Source organism: Lepeophtheirus salmonis, chromosome 11 (assembly GCF_016086655.4).
Source record: "Lepeophtheirus salmonis chromosome 11, UVic_Lsal_1.4, whole genome shotgun sequence".
Classification (NCBI taxonomy): domain Eukaryota; kingdom Metazoa; phylum Arthropoda; class Copepoda; order Siphonostomatoida; family Caligidae; genus Lepeophtheirus; species Lepeophtheirus salmonis.
Genome location: NC_052141.2, coordinates 14,348,238 through 14,368,076, shown reverse-complemented (window position 1 = coordinate 14,368,076; position 19,839 = coordinate 14,348,238). Strand labels below are relative to the sequence as shown.

Here is a 19,839-nt window from a genome sequence, read left to right as displayed (position 1 = left end):
AGTAAACGATAAAATTTTCCCTCATCTGTTGATTTATTAAAGCTGGATAGTAAATATTCCAAGTGGAGCGGATTTCATTTCCTGGATTAATTACTTTATAATATTATCAGACATGTCATCCATATATTTTTCTACTGATGAGGCTTTTAGACAAGGATGTTCTATTCAATTTGTTAACAGATTCCGCTCCAAACATAACTCGAACAATGACTTTGGTTATTGGCAGCAGCAACTCGGGCAATAGTGTAAAGCATCTTGGCTTTGGCTCTTCTGAGAGCCCCCAAATATAAAGTTTTAGTAGCTGTTGGTACGTGTCGCTAAAATCAAGACTGTTTTTTAAGCCATCAGCTTTGCTCTTACAATGCTGAACATCCTTACTCACAAAGTTAGTAAGTTTAACATCAAAAAGGGGGTTAAATTTTATGGGGCTCCATCGATTTGGATGACATAATTTCGTTATAAATTACACATTGTGGCTTTTCAATTCCTACTTCAACTATGAAAGGGCTTTAAAGATTCCTCATTGTATATATTTTTCTATATATTTGCATCTCTATACATCATGGGCAATTAGAGAATTATACAAAATAAATCATAGTTAAGTTAACCACTATAATTAAAGAATATTTCCAATTTGGCATCATGCAACAACTTTTTATTAAGGGGGGCTTAAGCGACCCTTATTGGGGTTGCAATCCGCAGGTTGAGAACCACTGCTAAAGTGGATTTTTTTTTAGGGATCGTTTCTACGGAGCTATCTACAACACCTCTTCTCTCGTCAAAAAGCTTACTTAAAAAAATAGTTTTTCTTCTTTGAGAGGAATTTTTTTTTTAATTTAAAACTTTTACAACCCTTATAATTGTTTTTTTTGTGATAAAACACTCACAATGGCTTGCTATCTGAGTTAGTTAGTGAGAAACAAATGTTTTCCTTAAAAATTATAAATAAATGTGTCAGAGAAGAGCAAACAAAATGTTTTTTTTTGTAAAACATACACCAATTTTTCATTATTTAAATATAAAAAAACCATCAAAATAGACAATCAACTCCATACAAATGTCAGAAAAAACCTTCCAAAAAGATTTTACGTTCTCATTTCAGTGCACAACTGTAGCATTGGACATAATCATGTTTCATAAGTCCTTTAATACTTAAAGTAATAGACATAATATTTTAACTTAATAAAGTATAGTTTTAAGGTCAGAGGTCACACAAAAAGTAAACTTCTTCTAATTTTTTATTTTTAACGTGTGTAATAAGGTGTCCTATTTTTAGGGTGACCTGTTTATTCCAATTCTTTTTGTATTTTGATGAAAAGTAATATTTGTAAAGTTTCAAAGAGGTTTTTTTTACCTCTATAGCCACTTAGAATTTGCTTTTATTGACAACATTCTTTATTTGTAAAGAGATTAAGATTTTTTTCAATTTTAAAGCAATGTTGTCGAACTTCAAAAGTTACATTAAAGTTCCTTTTCTCAAGTGATACATAGGAATATAATCAATATGTTTCCTTTTGAAGAGGACACTCAAACGATCAAAAACACTTTTATTGACTTCCAACACGAATAAAAAAAAGTATCAGGACTAAATATTGCTGCAAGTGGCTGCAGTAATAAAAATTACTGCTATGTGGAGTGTAAAAATCAAATGAACAGACATAGCTGTTGGACAACATATAATGAGGTAATGAAATAAGAGTATAAATTAAAAATAAATTTCATAGAAAAAATATTAAATATTACTGAATATCATTTAACTTCCATGCAAATACTATAACGAATATTTTTAATATTTTTTATAGTATATTTTTGGATAATGTAACGATATAAATTCATTTCTCAAATAGCATCCAGATTCATTATGATTAAAGATGTACAATGTTCATAGATATGCAGTCAGAAATCCCTTTTATAGTACAATACATTGAATTTTGACTTATTTAGCCTATAATTTTATTTTAAAAGAAGCCATATTTAATTTATCATTGGAAGTAAATCATTCAATATTAACCATTTGATAAGATTCAATACTATTGGACATGATTCAAATTTTTGTCTTCCAGATGATTTTTATTCAACTTTCAATGTCCAGTAAGTAGCAAGGTAATAGTATTAAAAAAATGTTGACATTTCATTATAGTTTAAACTTCTGATGACGATCACCATCAAATATCTTTTAAATTGTATTTAATGATGACATTACTTCATCTAAGAAATGATGGAATACATTTCTGTATTTATTTTGTTTAGATATGACCAATCTTCAAATCATATCAAAATCTTCAAATCCTAAGACATATATGTTCTCTGTCGATGAAATCATTTGGGTTATTTTAAGAAGAGCAATTACTTTTACTATTCTGTTTGTATTAATTAAAAGGCGGATATCTCAAGGATTTATATTTTCAAATCGAGATAAGTCCTTCAGTTTTAGCTATTTCATTGATTGTATCAAAAATTTGTGGAGGCTGCTAATCGTAAAAAATATTATATTCAATACATCTCGAATAATACATGTCATTATTTAATCAATTAAGAGAAAATCGAATACCTCAAATGACAATGCAAGTAAATTATAAAGAAAAAGGTACATAATGATGGCACAAGGGTAAGCCCCCTCACTAAATTCTGTTCAAATTCATGATTATAGTTAAAAACAGGACTAAAATATTATTGATACAATAGTCAAAATGTTTTTGTCTGCTAGAGTGTTGACTCATGGTGGTCATCATGAAGGCGATATATATATATATATTTGAGCCTATGTCAAAGCCAAAAAGTAATTTAAGTATAAATATTAACTAATTCAAAACATTGTCGTTTAAAATATAAATTGAAAAGAAGTGAGGAGTCATATCCCCTATGAGCCTGGTGGTGGGGTATCTCGATTCGTCGATAATATAAATACTTTATAAAAGGGTACAAAAAAAAAAAAAAAAAAAAAAAAATTCAGTGAAATTCGATTAAATGAGTATTTATAAGAAATTTTTTATTTTCCAGTGAGAAAGCTTGGCCGGAAATATAAATTATTTTTTCTTAAGTAAAAATAACTAAAAATTAACTTTGGTATCCAAAAAATTAGGGTTGAAATTGAATTTGATTTTACCAGCTTCCTGTTTGAAGAACTGTTTGAATACTCTGCATTACTTCCCTGATGTACTTCATTTTTCCAAATTATGCCATTGTACGAATAGTTTGGAAATTAAATGTAACTACAAATTATCTATATTCTTTGATATTAAAATAATATTCAAACAAGTAATCGAATAAACTTAAATCATCTATTTTAAAATTAATTTTAATTTTTAAAATTGATATAAAAAAAACAAAAAACATTTAAAAGGACCATGTGGATGTCATCATGAATGTACTAAATATTCATACAATATAATTAAAAATTACGAAAAATATATAATTATCAGTCAAGAGAATATAATTCAGAAATACTTGGGAATTTACAACAAAATTTTAAAACATCCATATTTCCTTCCATTGCAGAAAAGATCAGAGGGCACCAATTAACTTAGTACTTATATTATAATCAAACGTTTGCAAATAAATTCTTGATAGATGTTATCGTTGCCTTAAGGACCTAAAAATTAATTATTGCAAATATTAATGATTTTTTTTCGTTTGTCCAATGCAACCCTCATTCAAAATGATAAAAACTCTTCATTTTGCTTTATTAATCGTTCCTTAGTCACTAAGGAGGAAACCTATTCCGAAGTTTGCACGTCTTTTACATTAGCATCTAAGTGAAGATAATGATAGTCACTCGAAACCCACCTTGAAATTCTTTCCAAAGAAATAGGAAAACTGAGACTAGGAGACAAAAAGAGGGATTCTTCTTGGCAAAATAATGTTTCTTATGAATACGTGATATAGATTCCCAAATATGATGTCGATTGGTCGAATAATTAATCAACTCATTACCCATAGCCATAATCTGATACAATCAAAGAGTTTTTTTTTAGCCACGTATAAATATGAAAGAGGATTGTTAATGTCAACCTACGTGTTTCCAGAAAATGCATGAACTCTCCATGTATATAGTGCTCGCTGGATGGATGTAAGGAAGAGCGACAAAAAGCTTCCTTTCAGTCCCGGCGAAGAATCATAATTAAACTTCCATTGATCGGAGTAATCAGTAATGTATTTGTTTTTCTATGACGTAACGGTAGTAATAGCCTTATAAAGATATGGTTCGAAATTGTGAGTAAATCACACTTATTCCAACATTAAAGCGATGAAACCGTTCCAATTTCATCTGTATCTTCTCTTTTATCCAATTTTCTTACGTTTTTCTTTTTTTTTCTTAAAGGAGAAGAAATCATAATGGAATATTTGGATTTACTAGAAAAAAAGTCATAAGATTATACTTGATTTTTTTTTGAAAAGGAGAGGTTTTGTCAAAACGTTCTAAAAAAAAAAAAAAAAAATAGGAGCTATTGCAGTAAAAATGGAATGGACTGAAGGATAATAATAATAAAAAGTAAGAATAAATACGTTCTTAATTATGAGAATGCACTTCAGTGAACAAACCTTTAGTGTTACCTTAACGTTACTTTTCTCCGGAAATCTGATCAATTTTACGTACGCATTTATAACTTAAAGGCCGTGATCACAGACAAGCGTGGAACGACTTGTCTTCGGACTTTATCAAGACCTGCTCTGCTTCTGCTCCTCCCCGTATTGAAGCCATCATTTAGACTGGAGGGGAACATATTATTAAAGAGTAGAATAAAAAAACTTTTAGTGGTATATTTTTCAAATTCAACAACGTAGTGCGTAAGTGTTCATTTCTTTTTTTTTCAAGTATGTATTATCAAGTGACAAATTTGCATACAAAGCGCACGCTTTTGTTGATTAACAGCATTTTTTATTTTTGTTTTACATGTTTTGGTGATGTATAGGCCTGCTTCCTTCAGTTGCACCTTTGAATGATCTCATTTTAGTCAATACCTTGATCAGTTACAAGAAGATCCATACAACTTGTGGAGATGCAGCAATCAGGACACCCTAGAGACATTTATGTTACCTAAGTGAAGAACTCGTACCATTACCATTATTTTGGGATCATGTTAGAAACGAGCAAACTTAGAACTTAGGAGAAAGAGACCAAAAATGATCAGAGTTTGTTGGCAAAGATTCCTGGTCTTTTTTTGACATCATGAGGCTAGACATAAGCTTCTTGCAGAAACCCGTTGAAAAGTACAAATCAGATGCTGGCTTTTTCATAAGCAAAGAGAAAATTATTATCTTGTCTGTGGTCAGTGCCGTATGTCAGGAAGATTTTTCGGACCGCTTTACAGGGGTGAACGGTTCATTTTCAGTGGTGAACGTGGGATATTTAAACAGGGCAAAAGCTACAGCATAGATTAAATCTTGCAAGAATATCGTCCAATGGACTGTCTGACCATTATTTTCTTCAGGCAAACATTGGGAAAAATAAAATGGAAAGGAAAAACTCTAGACGGAAAGTCAATGCCGACCTATTTATAAAGGAAGGAGTCTAATGGAGTATAAAATGCACGGTGCAAGAATGAGAGAAAATTTTTGAACTATACAATTAAGTCAAACAATTTAAACCTCCTTAAATATTTTTAAAATAATAACAGATGAAGATAATGAACGAGATTATAATATACCATGAAACGGTTACATCGACAGAAAATAAATTATGTTCACAAGTCTTGATGTTCTTAACTTGCATGTATACGTGGTGATGTGTTTGAAAAAAATGAAGAAAAAATGCATGTGTTCTTTATCATGATTAGAAGAAGAAGTTTTTCCTCTCTTTCCTTGACGCAAAGGTGTCAATCAAACTGTCCATGTCTTCATGGAGCACCTTATCCACCATCACCCTGTCCATGTTCAAGAGGGTGAGGGAGGAGAGCCTCTCCTGGTCCATGGTGGTCCTCATGTGGTTCTTGAGCCTTCTGAGACAGGAGAAGGACCGCTCCGCCTCACAGCTGCTGATGGGCATTGAGGCCAGGATAACGATCACCTTGTATAGCTCTGGCATCAGGCGGAACACTCCCGAGCTTATTAACTCCGCAGCAATTTGTGACAAAACCATGTCTTCTGTGTCAATATCTGCCTAGAGAAACATAAATTTTAAACATATAATGCAAAATGAAACATTATAATATTAACCTTGAATTGCTGGAAGATTGCATGGTCTGACTGGAGCTGCTCGAGTTCAAGTCTGTAGTGCTTGGCGACACGCTCAATGACACATGTCTCCACTTCACTGTCATTGACGATTGCAATGAGATCCATTGTGATGTTTGTATCGTCGGTGACAAATCTGCTCTCAAGCTCTAATACAATCTTATTGATTGCAACATCGAAATGTGTTTCACGGAAGTAGGATTCAGTTGTTCCTTTCCACTTTATTCTCCTTGGAATCTTCGCCTCCTTGAATTCCAAATCAATTGAGTCCTCCTGGTCAAATAATGATATAATCTCAGACGACTTCAACTCAGCAAGTTTCCAGATTGATTCAAAGATTTTCTCATTCTTAAGATCTTCAAGAGTCCTAATCACTAGGTTGACGTGTTTCCTGGCCTTTGTTAGGTCAACCTTTCTGCCTTGAAGTTCATCTGACAAGCTAGATGTGTGTCTGAGGAGTGTCTTCAACAGTTCAATGCCGAAAACAAATTCGTGACTAAAGATGCTGTTGAGCAGAGAAGTTGCTGTTGAACTCGACAATGCATCTTTATCTTTTCTCATTATTATGAGGCTCTTCATGATTCTGACCATCCCTAGAGATACAGCGTGTACAGCATCGTAGCGGAGACTCCAGCGGGTAGCAGACTGGTTCTTCAGGGTTATCACCTTGGCATGCTCCTCATCTTTACTTGTTATCTTCACCGACTTGTAGACCTCTTTGGTGACCCTTCAATGAAGTTGTATAAAATTTGTACTGTCCCCATTGTATTTCTCAACAGGGTTATATCTGAGAGAATATCCTTGACTACAAGATTGAGGACATGGGCGTAGCAGTGGATGTAGACACACAGTGGGGCTGCTTCCTTCCACCTGGCGGCAAGACCCTTCTTGATGCCGGATATGTAGGAGGCACCATCCGCAGCCAGGGAGACAGTGCGGGCCGTTAAGGCCGAGATCCTTGACAGCCTCGTGAAGCTTCTCAAACAAATATTTGCCGTCAGTCTGGATAACTTTTACAAACTTGAGGAAGCTCTCTTTCTTGAAGCCTTCACTCGTCAGATATCCCAGTGACAGACTCAACTGCTCCGTGTTTGACATATCTGATGTGTAATCAACAATCACAGTGAGCCAGTAGTCATCATCGCCGGCACAAGTCTCGACATCTTTAATTATATTTTCCGTCACTTTGGATGCTATAATCTCTATCAGCTCATTTTGGATGTCAGGTGAAGTCCATTTGGCAAAACCTGCCCCAGCTGAACCAAATTTTTTGACTTCGGCCTCCAGTTTATCTTTGAGAATATGATTGTTGTGTGAACGCAGGGACAAAAGCTCCAAGAAGTTTCCTCGATTGTTTTCATTAGATTTCGTCAACTTTTCTCTTGTTTCAGAATCGCCCCTAAAAGCCAATCCTTGCTTTGCGAGGAACCCAACAGTTTGGAAAAGATACCTCAAAGAAGCTCTCCACTTCACGACTTCCTCAGTATGTTGAGACTGAACATGGCCGAGAACCGAGGTATTCTTTCTCTTTGATGTGAGGAAATTGATCCACTTTTCCATCGACAGTTTGTGTTTTTTTGTTGTTAGAATGAGCTTTCAACGAGGAACTGTTTTTCCATGTTTTGAACTCAAATTTCCCAAGGTTGGAAATGGAAAATTTGGAACAGGCGAAACACTTGGCTGACTTTTCAACCTCGTCATATTCTAGCCACGGGAACTTACGGAACCAATCATATTGAAAGTCTCTGGAGTATTTGTCATCTATCTGAGGACTGTATGTTTGTAACTTGGGCTGTAGAGGATGATCTCTCTCGACTTTAGGCACAGTTTCCCACTCAGTCTCCACTCTGGTTCTGGTCTGGATGTCCTTCCTCTTTGGCTCCCGCCCGGTAAGTATGGGGTCACCCAGCTGGCTCGTGAAGACGACAGGGTACTCTGGGCCTCCGTCCACAAACTCCATCTCCTCAGTCTTGCTCCTCTCACCTCCCTGGACATTGTCGCTAGTCTCAGAGTCCTCTGCAGAGGGAATATTGTTGTTGTTGACTACAGAGAGCTGCTCGGGAGAGAAGATGGGTCCGATATCGAGATTAGGAAGTCTTATTCATGAGAAATCTGTCCGGTGGGGTAATTTGATGAGTCGCCATTATTTTCTGTGTCTGCAGTAACTTTCTCTTCAGCAGAAACGGACTTTTCAGATCTTGGTTCAGGCAGTAAGGCCTCAACTGGAGCAGGGTCATCGGGACAGGAGGAGGCAGTGACTGAGGATGAGGATGTAGCAGAGGAAGTTTTCTTAACAGCAAAGTTCAATGTTTTCTGCTTCTTATGATCAATTTTCACTTGATACTTGCAGCTGGGGTCATTCTTATGGAGTTTAACTTTGTGATCATTAAAGTTGTCCTTCTATATTTCCTTCTGACAGATAGAACAAATCCCCAACTTTCTGTTAAAATGCGTTTTCCGCTTCCCGTGATACATTTCTGATAATTAATAAATTACTGCAACAATCCACTCTAAAAAGTACATAACTATTATTTATGTCCCTTTTAAGCAGTAATAATTTAATTTATCTTGTATTCAATGAAACAAATTCTCACATTCTTAAATATTTCAAGAGTACTCCATACGAAAAATGTTGTGTGCGTCTTTTTTTTTTTTTTGGCTGTAAAGTACTTCACATTTGCAACCAGTAACGTTAAACGTATATCTAACTCAAATGTGAAGTACTTTAAATCCATACGAAATTTTTTGTGTGCGTCTTTGTTTTTTATTTTTGGCTGTAAAGTACTCTTGAAATAATTGCAGTAATTTATTAATTATCAGAAATGTATCACGGGAAGCGGAAAACGCGTTTTATATTCAAAGGTTCAATCATTTATATTTAGAAAATGACAGGCAATATTTGAAAGAGATATTACGGTAAATTAAAGGATTTGAATTCAAATTTCTGCGATGAATTGAGATACCCGAGAGTGTTAAATGTAGTTTAAAACCTCCGTTTTATCTATCTGACTTAATTTGGCCCCAATATTGTCTTAGAGATATAATTTATTAATTTACTAATTCTATAAATGTGCCGGTGAATTTTGGCTACTTTAAGTACAATTTGTGGTGCCTCCAAAGGATTAATCAGAATCATTTTTTCATTTAAATGAACTATAATTTGTTGGAATTGTATTCCATATTCAATTTTGAGAAACATTATCTAGCTTCCTTTTGGGTGGACGTGCTACAAATATGTAATTTTATTATAATGACTCAGTACTATTATGAGTTGGTCATAAGTTACATATATATAATAGATTTTAATAATTAATTATGACTTAATTCATCTATATTTACATACCTATATGATTGGTGGACGGTTGAGTAAGGTTGTTTTTTTTGGTCAGCTGAAGCGGACAAAGCGCAATACTGACGTACGGCCCTGTGTACAAGTGCCATAAAATCTTTGTATATAAATGTTATATTATCTTTGTGTCCAATGTACAAATGTTTTTTTTATCGTGAGATAAAGTGTTCATAATTTATGACCGAATCCTAGGAATAAAACAAACTTTAAATGCATTTCCAAGTTATATTTAAAAATGTCAAAGTAACAAAAATGTTGTTATTTACAATATATTACTAAAAAAAGGATTCATCTCGTCCCTTATCACAACTGATTATAGCTGTTCTCCTCCAAAACATTTCTCAAATTGTCAGGGTTAAAATGTTGCTTTTTTTTTTTTTTTTTCAACATGCCCATTAAACAGACGATTTTCCGTGTTGGCGAAACTGCTCTAAATGTATCGGTTCGGAGCAGTACATCATGAACGATGAATGACGTGAGTAGTTAATGCACTCAAAAGTTTCCTTATCTTCATCCGTTACTATTTAAAAAATATTTAAGGAGGTTTAAATTGTTTGACTTAATTGTATAGTTCAAAAATTTTCTCTCATTCTTGCACCGTGCATTTTATACTCCATTATACTCCTTCCTTTATGAATAGGTCGGCATTGACTTTCCGTCTAGAGTTTTTCCTTTTCATTTTATTTTTCCCAATGTTTGCCTGAAGAAAATAATGGTCAAACAGTCCATTGGACGATATTCTTGCAGGATTTAATCTATGTTGTAGCATTTGCCCTGTTCAAATATCCCACGTTCACCACTGAAAATCAACCGTTCACCCTTGTAAAGCGGACCGAAAAATCTTCCTGACATACGGCACTGCCTACAAGTACAGTATGGCTTTGCTTCCCACTGTCGGATGATACCCACTGGAACATTAGTCTACATGGTCTCCACATTTTGGAGTATTTTAATTCTAAAATACATCATAATCCTCCAAAACATGGAACCGAGAATGTTCGACTAAGTTACTGACAGTCAGGAGTATAGCCATTCAATCCTTGCAATTTAAATTATTAGAAGGGATTGTGCTCAAGGAAGCTTTTTCGTTCTATTTAAAATGCGTTTTCGTATGATCAAAAATATTGTCTGCTCCCTTGAAGGACAGGTTACAGACCTTAGAGATTAAAACATCTGAAGACTCCAAAAGATTATTCTTGTCAACTGACATAATTTATTTATAATTTAAAAGTAATATAAATTACTAAATAAATAACTTTTTAAATACTAGAATATTATATATTTTCACTATAAATAAATGAAAGAATTCATAGGAAAAACAACATCTAGCGAAAAAAATACGAAAATACAGACCATACTTTTTCTCAGGCTAACGGTCCCATTTCGCTACTTGGTTTAAAACTTTAGGGAGAGAGAAAGATAATAGTTAAAATACTCTCGTTTTATTTTCTTCCTCTTTTCTTTTATCTAAATATTTAAATGGGAACTTTAAAAAAAATCTATTGTCTGTTATAGAAAATTAGAAAAATTAAATTTTATATATAAATTTTTTTACAAATTTATTTTTCAAATATTACATTTTTGGAACTTTTTTAAAATTTAAAACCTCCTTGTAAAAAGCAAAACTTATTTAATTAGAGGGGATGTCTATAGCCCCTCCAGCTAACCCCCACCATATGCCCCTGTTTGTTTAATAAAATATTTGTGACGAAAGTGTCTTATAAAAGCCAAAAGTTCTACATTACCCTAGCGTTTCTCCTTTATTTGAAATACATCGCTTGATTTATACAACTTAATGCACTGGTCCCATAAGAGTTAGCTTCGAATAGTTCAAAGTTTACACAGGATGTAAATACTTACATTTTTAATTTTGAGAAAAAGGGTTTATAATTTATGAATGAATAAAAAACTTTAATTTTTTACAAAAGTTTTAATTAAAAACTTACCAACGCCTAACAAAAACATACAGAATGAAGAAATAGTAGGTAAAAACAATGGAATTACCTCATTGGGTGTTTTAAAGAATAATATACATATAATGGAGCAAACCAAAAAAATCCAATCTAAAGAAAGATACGGAACTTTATTTCATACAGGCAACCTCGATTAATGTTACAAAAAAATTGGAATAAAAATATGCGGGTAAATAGAAAAAATTAATTTCGTTGTGAGTGGACTTTTGACGAAACATTTTTACCGAAGATAAATTTTCCAAAAGAATAATTTGGGACATTTTTCCAATGATATTTAATTTATTGATACATACTCATTCAATTTAAAATGACAGTATGCTAAGTAGGCATTGTCAACTCAGGGGTGTCACAATGGATATATGCAGGACTCGGAAGCAAAACGTGGGCTGTTAATAAATACTAATTATGCAATTAAAATAGAGAGGTTTTGTGATTTTCCCCTGCATATTTCAAATCTCCTGTCCTTTCTGCATAAGTAAACAAAAATAAACATTTCGCAAAATCTTCAAATCAAAAGTGAGCACGAAGCAAAACGGAAGAGGATCTCAGACCTTCTAGATGCCAAAATTGAGGTGGCAGAGATTATGGACATTGTGAAGTGCTCCATATAAGAAAAAGGACGAAAAATACCTTTCAAGTAAAAATGGAAGGTGGGGGACACAGCTTGGAAAGGGATTCTGAGTCTCTAGGGGATCTGAAGAAGAAGATCAAGGAGGACCCCAAAAAATCTATGAATCGCCTCTCTAACGAGTTTGACGTGGACGAGGGGACAATCTGAAGGGATGTGAAGGAGGGTTTGGGGTTGACCTCTTACACAAAGACGCTACGCTACCTGTTGACGTACACTCTCAAGGAAAGGAGACTGAAGAAGTGCAAGAAAGTTCGTGCGTGGATCAAGGCAAATGAATCCACAGTCAAAATCTTCTCTGACGAGAAGATTTTCACCGTGGACCAAGTGTACAGCTATCGGTACGACTATGGGCTGGGGGATCACCGGAGGAGTTCAGTACAAAACATCCGTTCCAGAGGATTGTCCTGGGGGTCGTGGCGTCCAACGGCAAGAAGATGCATCCCTTCTTTTGTAAGGGTGGGGGGAAATCCGCCAGGTGGCCTACTGCAAGGTGCTCAAGTTGTCCATACTGCCATGGTTCAAGGCCACCTACCCAGAGGTTATGTGTTGACCCAGGATGGTGCACCCTCACACACATCTACCAAATGCCAGAACTTCTGCACAAACAAAATGGCTGATTTTTGGCACAAGGACCTGTGGCCATCATTTTTGCCGAATTTTAACCCGTTGGACTTTACTGTGTGAGGCACTTTGGAGAGGGAGACTAATCGGACATCTTACCCGAACGTGGACTCCCTGAAGGCGGCCATATTGAAGGAGTAGAATAACTTGTCCGAGAAGTTCCTTATCAACTCCTGCAAAGCTTTCCGCCACCATGTGGAGGCTGTGATTGCTTCTGAGGGAGGCTATATTGAGTGAACATGTTTATAACTGTGGTATCTCAAGGTGTTGGGACACAAAATTCAAAAATTCACAGCCATGCACAGAAAATTAAATTTTTGGGAAAAAAAAATAATTAAAAAGTTAAATTAAATTACAAATATTGTGGAGCGAGTCCACAGATGCCACACCAACGACCTTCTTGCATATTAAAAGAATAAAATACATTGATTAAGCCGTATTATACAAAGTTTTATAGCCCCGACATCCTGTTTTGCATTTTGTTAGAAACCATAGCTATTTCAAGTGTCTGCAAGAAAGCCATCGAGGTTTTCCTATAATGATTTGGTTCGTAAACGCTTCCTTCGATTAAGTTGTTAACTGTCGAAAGATGTTCTGAAAAACTCAATAAAAATATTTCGCAAACCTTTTATGGAATCAAAAGAAAAGTGGTTCCCCTACAGGATGGTTACTTCTACCCTTTCTACAAATAAATCGAGAGTCTAATGAACAGAGAGAGACTGCATATTCTGTAAGTCCTGTTGAGCGACTTCAAGACATCTGTTTTGGGATTGCCCAAGTGAGGTCAACATTCTGCACATGACCACTTAGTTTTTGAGAAAAAATACAATTCAGAAAATAAAATATGGGGATTGGCTGGTTATGTCACCACCTAAACATAGATTTCACTTCAAAATAGAATGCTTGATCACAGAGGTACTATTTATTCTAGACACCGCAAGAGGTAAGAACTCTTGCATACCTACTAGCCTGGAAAAACTCCCCTTAAGATCCTACGAAGTTCTGGACAGGTTCGATAGGAATGGAATTATCTTATAGTTTAACTGCTTAAGATGTTATTATCTTTTTTCATTTACCCGTGCTCTTTTTTTTTTGTTTGAACAATGAACAACAAATATTTTTCACAAGTGAATTCATAAATTAATATTATTTTGTGATGAAGTTGCTATCATTTTTTGGAATGTATAGATATATGAAATTAATGTACAGTGAATAGACTAATTCTGCAATTCAGAGGGGGAAAAAAAAAATCTTATAAATATAATTTTATTTTGTAAGAAACAAAAATTCCTTTATTGGGGTGGGTCTATAGTCTCTCTAGCCCACTCCTTGAGCATGGCTTTATACTTGCAAATTGTTGTACAAAATATGTGGGACATAAGTTTGTTGACTTCTTTTTCAAAAATCCATTACTAATCACAAAAAAGTAAAATTTTGGAAAAAAAATAGAAGAATTAAATTTCAAGTATTAATTTATTTGAGAAAACAATACAAAAATACACAGTTATTTTAAAAAAAAATTATTTTTTTGGAAAAAAATTCAAAACTTGAAATTTCAAATATTTTTTTTTTGAAAAAACAATACAAAAATACACAGTTATTTATTCACAAAAAAAATTCAAAAATGAAATTTCAAATTTTTGAAAAAAAATTAAAAAATCTAAGGTTGTTCACAGAAAATTAAATATTTTGGGAAAACAATTCAAAAATTCATAGCTCGCATCAAATAATTAAATTTTCACGAAAGAAAATTAAAAAATTAAATATCAAAATAATATTTTTTGAAGAAAAAAAAATCATGTATTAAATTTTTTGGAAAAAATTTCAAAAATAAAATTGTTAAAGTAGAAAATTAAATATCAAATATTATTTTTTTGATAAAACAATACAAAAATATTCTGTTATTCACAAAAAAATATTAAGTTCGGAAAACAAATTCTATAATTATTCACTTAAAAAATAGTTTTTTTTCAAAAAAACTTACAAAATTAAATTTCAAATATTATTTTTTTAAAATAAAAATAAGTTCTTTAATTTTTGGAAGAGCTCTTTCAGCCTTCCACGGACACCCCTGATTTACCATATCTTCTGTATATATATAAAAGAGAGATTGTGTGTGTAAATATGTCCTTTATACGTTTCTCCACGATTGAACCTAGAAGGCTGAAATTTTGCATGGATCCCTCTTTTGAGCTTATACTATACCCATAAGCCAAAAACCGTTTTTGCAGCTGAAGGAGACTAAATACGGGGTGAAGTTATTTATCAATAAATGTTTGGCGTTTCGAAAACAACTATACGAATGACTACGTTTGCTAAATTTATTCAAAATGAAAAAAGTAATGGGCTAAAAAAAGAAATATGTGAAAATGGCAATTTCGTTTATTTCTGGGGACAAAAAAATAAACTTCCAATAAAATATCGGATTAGTAAATGAAATAAAGTTTCTAGGAATTTTTCATTTGCATATAAATTTGCCAAATAAAAATTGATGTTTAACTGAAATATCTGTCATTTTCGGAATAATTTTTCAATGTTTTTTGATTTTATCTCTCTTTTTTTCCGGTTTTTTCATCAAACGTCAATTTTCAGTTTTTCAAGAAAAAATGCCACTAGATGATATTTTCTGTTTCCGGATCATTTTATTACATATTTTTTTGTAATATTTGAAAAAGGAAGCAGTTATCGAGAGGTTTGTGTTTCTTTTACAACTCCAATAAATGCTATTAACTATTTTTTTTTTTTTTTTTTTTTTTTTGGGGGAGTTGCAATGAGGAGACTTTGTAGATTACCTTACTTAAACGAATTGATATAGTGTGAAACATTCAAGATAATTAGAATTATCAGGTTCTTTTTAGACAACAACAAAACATTCATATTATAATTATTTGTATTTAGAAGTATTTTCTGAATATTTCTTTAATTTTCCAATTAATTTTTATAATTTTCAATTGATTTCCCTCTCCCCCTTTTAATCAAGCAACGCCAGGTAATCCTTTGCTATTACTACATATATAAATCATAATGTCATATAGGTTAACTAATTAGTGCACTTTTCTAGGAAAATATTTTTTTTAATTAATTACATTTATTAATGAGTATTAAATAAATTCTACACTGTCGTATGTGGATGGAATCTTTATCTTGTAGTACTTTAAATAAATTAACTAATATGTTTGTCTGTCAATGTATGAGTATATTCCAATATGAATAGTGCATCATGTCGAATGATAATTATTGACAACGTAGAAGTAATGAACCCTTTTGCCATTAGGAACACTCTCGTGTTTGTTTATTATTTAATTTATTTTGAGCACTACCCCAGTAATAAGAATACAATGCAACAAAATGGAATTCGAGAAGCTATTGATGGTATAAAAAAGCCATTTTGCAATTTGGTGATGGAAAATGGTATAAAAAGGATACGGTCCTGCAAGTGTAGATGTATGCGTCCATTGGCTGATATTGTTTTCCATTATTAATAGGAGACACTTCTCTTATCATTGATATAATCACTCGATCATTTACCTCAAAGTATACAATTTTTCTTTGAATATCAAAATAAAAGCTCTTATTCGAAAGCCTTATATATGAACAATAGCTATTTTGCATATTAACACATTAAATTGATTAATGTATACAATCGTATATCGATAAATTAAAAATCTTTTTTCGGCAAAATGTACATTTGGAAAATTGTAATTCGTATAAATGTCATTTGGAAAAAATGTATTTCGCCAATTGTCCTAGAAACAGAGATTTTATCCCCTAGTAATTATTTTATACTGGTGGCAGTACCTGGAGTTATTAGGGGTTGGCAAAACATAAAAACTTTCCTACAATGATATAGAAGAGGACTCCATAATAAATCCTCGGTGTTTCTCTTAGTTTTTCATGAGCAAATTCTCCCGTAGCTACTCAATACATAGACGTTCTCTCCTCAAGATTGAAAGAACAATGATAAGAACTTGATAAAATAGAATAATTGTTTAGATTGCCATCAACAACAGAAAAACTCATAACCTTAAAGAATGCTAAGGATTTACAACCAAATATAACATAGAGAGTGGTGTAAATAAATAAATGTGGAAACAAGGGTAACCATGAACAAACTAAATGGGGGTAGCACCTTTTTTTTAAAAAATATTTGAAAGCAACATTTAATGACATTCAATTATGTATAATAAGATCTGCCTCTATTGATAAACTCGACCACACACGTCGGAACCTTTGACAGAACCGGGTGACCTCATGCAGATCTTGCTTTGCCCTTGCACGAGTAATGGACTTATTCAGGGCCTCCACAGACGAATGTTAATTGGTACAGGCCTCATAATCGACCCTCCTCCAGAGATAGAAGTTGTATGGATTCAGGTCCATGCTGCTTCCAGGCCAAAAACACGGTTCCGAAAGTGAAGACATTTTGTGGCGAAGATAGTCTGCACCCTATTTGCTTTGTAGGTCGGGCCACTGTCATGTTAAAGGTGTAATTTCTTCCTTGGACTACTCCATCCATCCATCCAGGGAATAGTGAATACATTATTTTCACTTATTAAAAACCTTCTTTTGCATAGTCAATTACCTTTGTCTAAGATATACTACTTTATTACATCAAGTTTGAATGTTGCAGTATACCTCGTCCATTTCGGAGAATAGTTTAACAATTATATTAATAACAAATTCAAAAGTAGAAGATAAGCTGGTAGGATTTATTACCTTTTTGGCTGAGGCAGCTATAACGCAAAATATTTCAAAATGTAATTCTGTGAGAGCCATACTATATGGTTGAACCTAAGTCCAAGTAAAAATGTGCTATTTATGTAAGACCAACATTTTTAAAGTACAATAAGTCTCTCAATTTTTTTAAAAGAGTACTTCTTACCATTATAAAACTTCTGGTGCTGCAATGGTTGGCTGATACTTTTGTAGTCTGGTTGATAGGAATTAAGGTTAATCTTCATGCAGACGTCGATACTTCCATCCATTCTGCAGGGTGTCTAATATGCAAGGATAAAATTGCATCGATGAAACAGTCAAATAAATAGTGGCCTTTGGACACACGTCAGACTAGATTGTCATCGAAATATCCTGAAAGGGACAGCAGGAAGAAATCATATCCAGGGCTACTGGGCAGAGTACAAGCTAGTCAACAGTAGTCTTTATTCGGACCTAACAAGGTTACTTGAGTTTGACTAGCTTTGTTAGTACTTTAGTAACTGTGAGAAACAGAAAACCATTCACAGATGGGGAGTACGCCAAAAAAAAAAAATTTTGTATGTTGCCATTGCATATTAATGGTTTTTTTTGATAAAGACACGGATATTAAAGAAATAAAATGATATGACAGGCCTCGGTCATGTTTACACATCATTATCTGTTTATTGCTAAGAAAAACATTGTCCTAGTCACCACCAGAAACACAATGTACGAGAAAAAAGATTGAGATCCCAGCGATTCTCTGCGCGGGATTGTCTCAAAAGCCCATCTGGAAGAAGTTTGGAGCCTCGAGGAAGACGATTTACAAAGTCTCCTTACAATTGACAGTAGCAGACTGAAAACCCTTTTTGTCCGTCGACTGCTTGAAGTCGGCACTCAAGAAAAAGTTGAATTCCTTAATTGCCGACCAGGCCATAAAGATGAAAAAGTCCCCTTCAGCTGTGTTCAGGGCTCTAAAAAGGCAGGAAGAAAGTCTTTGCGGTGTATTTCACGGCCTCGCTTGACAGAACGGTAGAGAAAAAACTGTTCTCTTTTACCACCTCAAGAGAACCTGTGGACTCATGCCAATACAATAAATAACTCAATGTTATTGTATCTGGTAACTTCTAATTCGAAAACAAACAAATGAAGACCTAAATTAGTTGGTAATTGGCCAATTCCTCCAACTATGGAATAATAATTGAATGATTGTGGAAAACTATTCACAGATTAATAATTGTAGAATCTTATAGTATTAGTTAACGTGGTCACGCAGATAATTGGAAGAAGGTTTTGGAGAAGAGCTGCTTAGCTGATTTTCCTTATGTTTTATTAAATTGTCTGTGAGGAGCTCTGAGAAGTTTGGAAAGGAGGAAAACACAAATCCGTATCAATATCCAGTAAAACCATTGGCAATGATTAGCTCGAAGTTGAACCTTATTTCTATTCTTAGTCCAACCAGACTTTTTATCTTGACCAAAATAATTACCAATTGTTCAAATTTGAGTTAAAGGATCCAGTCCTTGATCCTTTGTGGCCTCAAATGGTAAAGCTATCGGATAAGTTTATGATATGGGTCCTTGATATTAGGATATCAAATTGGCATATCCTCTAAATATTGAAATCATATTCGCTTCTTAATTACAAAATTGTTATTGCCAATAATCGGATTCAATATTATGTAGGATGTCAAAAAGTAATTCCATTGCCATAATCAAGGCCCAAAAAAGACAAACCAAATTGTTTAAATGTATACCTGGTATAAATATTACTAAAGTTTGATTAATAACAAATTAATACAACAATAAATTGTTATTTTTTAGCATTACAATTTCATTATTTAGTTATTATGAAGAAATTTAATTTTATTCATTTTTGTAGTTGATATATGTTTTTGTTTTATTTTCTAAAGCTGTTGTCACTATTCTTTTATTCTTCAGAAGAGAACATATTAAATGTATAAACTATATAGTGCAATCACGAATGTATTTCCTCAATTCTACTCTGAGTCCAACAAGGACTTACAATTATGACCCCAAAACAAATCCTCTAGGTTACTCTTCGTCTTTTATGAAAACTCACGAATGTACAATCAGGTTTGGAATATTTAGGAAAGGAAGTTCGCTACTCAGGAATTAAATAACGGGTGACCCATCTAGCAGTTGCATTTTGAACTACTACTTTTTTGACGTCTGAGAGCTGTAGTAACATTCTCATTATGTTTAATATTTTGTAAAAGGTCTCCGGTTTACGAAATGATTAAGTTTACGTTCGAAGAAAATTGGGAAATACTGAACACTTACTTCCAAAATGGAGAGTCTTCAAACGAAACTGCAAGAAAATTACGTCGGTCGAAATAAAGCGCCTTCCAGGCAGTTTTTGGATAAATTTGTGAA

The 19,839-nt window shown here is 33.4% G+C and overlaps 1 protein-coding gene and 1 long non-coding RNA gene across 2 annotated transcripts; both read right to left on the bottom strand.

Moving 5' to 3' along the window:
* Positions 1–3,410: 3,410 nt before the first annotated feature.
* On the bottom strand, positions 3,411–4,263 carry LOC139906595 (uncharacterized). Its single transcript, XR_011782230.1, has 2 exons — positions 4,016–4,263; positions 3,411–3,946 (listed from the first exon to the last, which is right to left on the bottom strand). It is a non-coding gene; the product is annotated as an uncharacterized lncRNA (long non-coding RNA).
* Positions 4,264–5,526: 1,263 nt separating this feature from the next.
* Positions 5,527–7,068, bottom strand: LOC139906581 (zinc finger MYM-type protein 1-like). The gene is made up of 2 exons (XM_071891736.1): positions 6,157–7,068; positions 5,527–6,100 (listed from the first exon to the last, which is right to left on the bottom strand). Exons 1-2 carry the CDS (start codon positions 6,763–6,765, stop codon positions 5,774–5,776), a joined length of 936 nt encoding a protein of 311 aa, XP_071747837.1. The 5' UTR covers positions 6,766–7,068; the 3' UTR covers positions 5,527–5,773.
* Between the last annotated feature and the right edge of the window lie 12,771 nt (positions 7,069–19,839).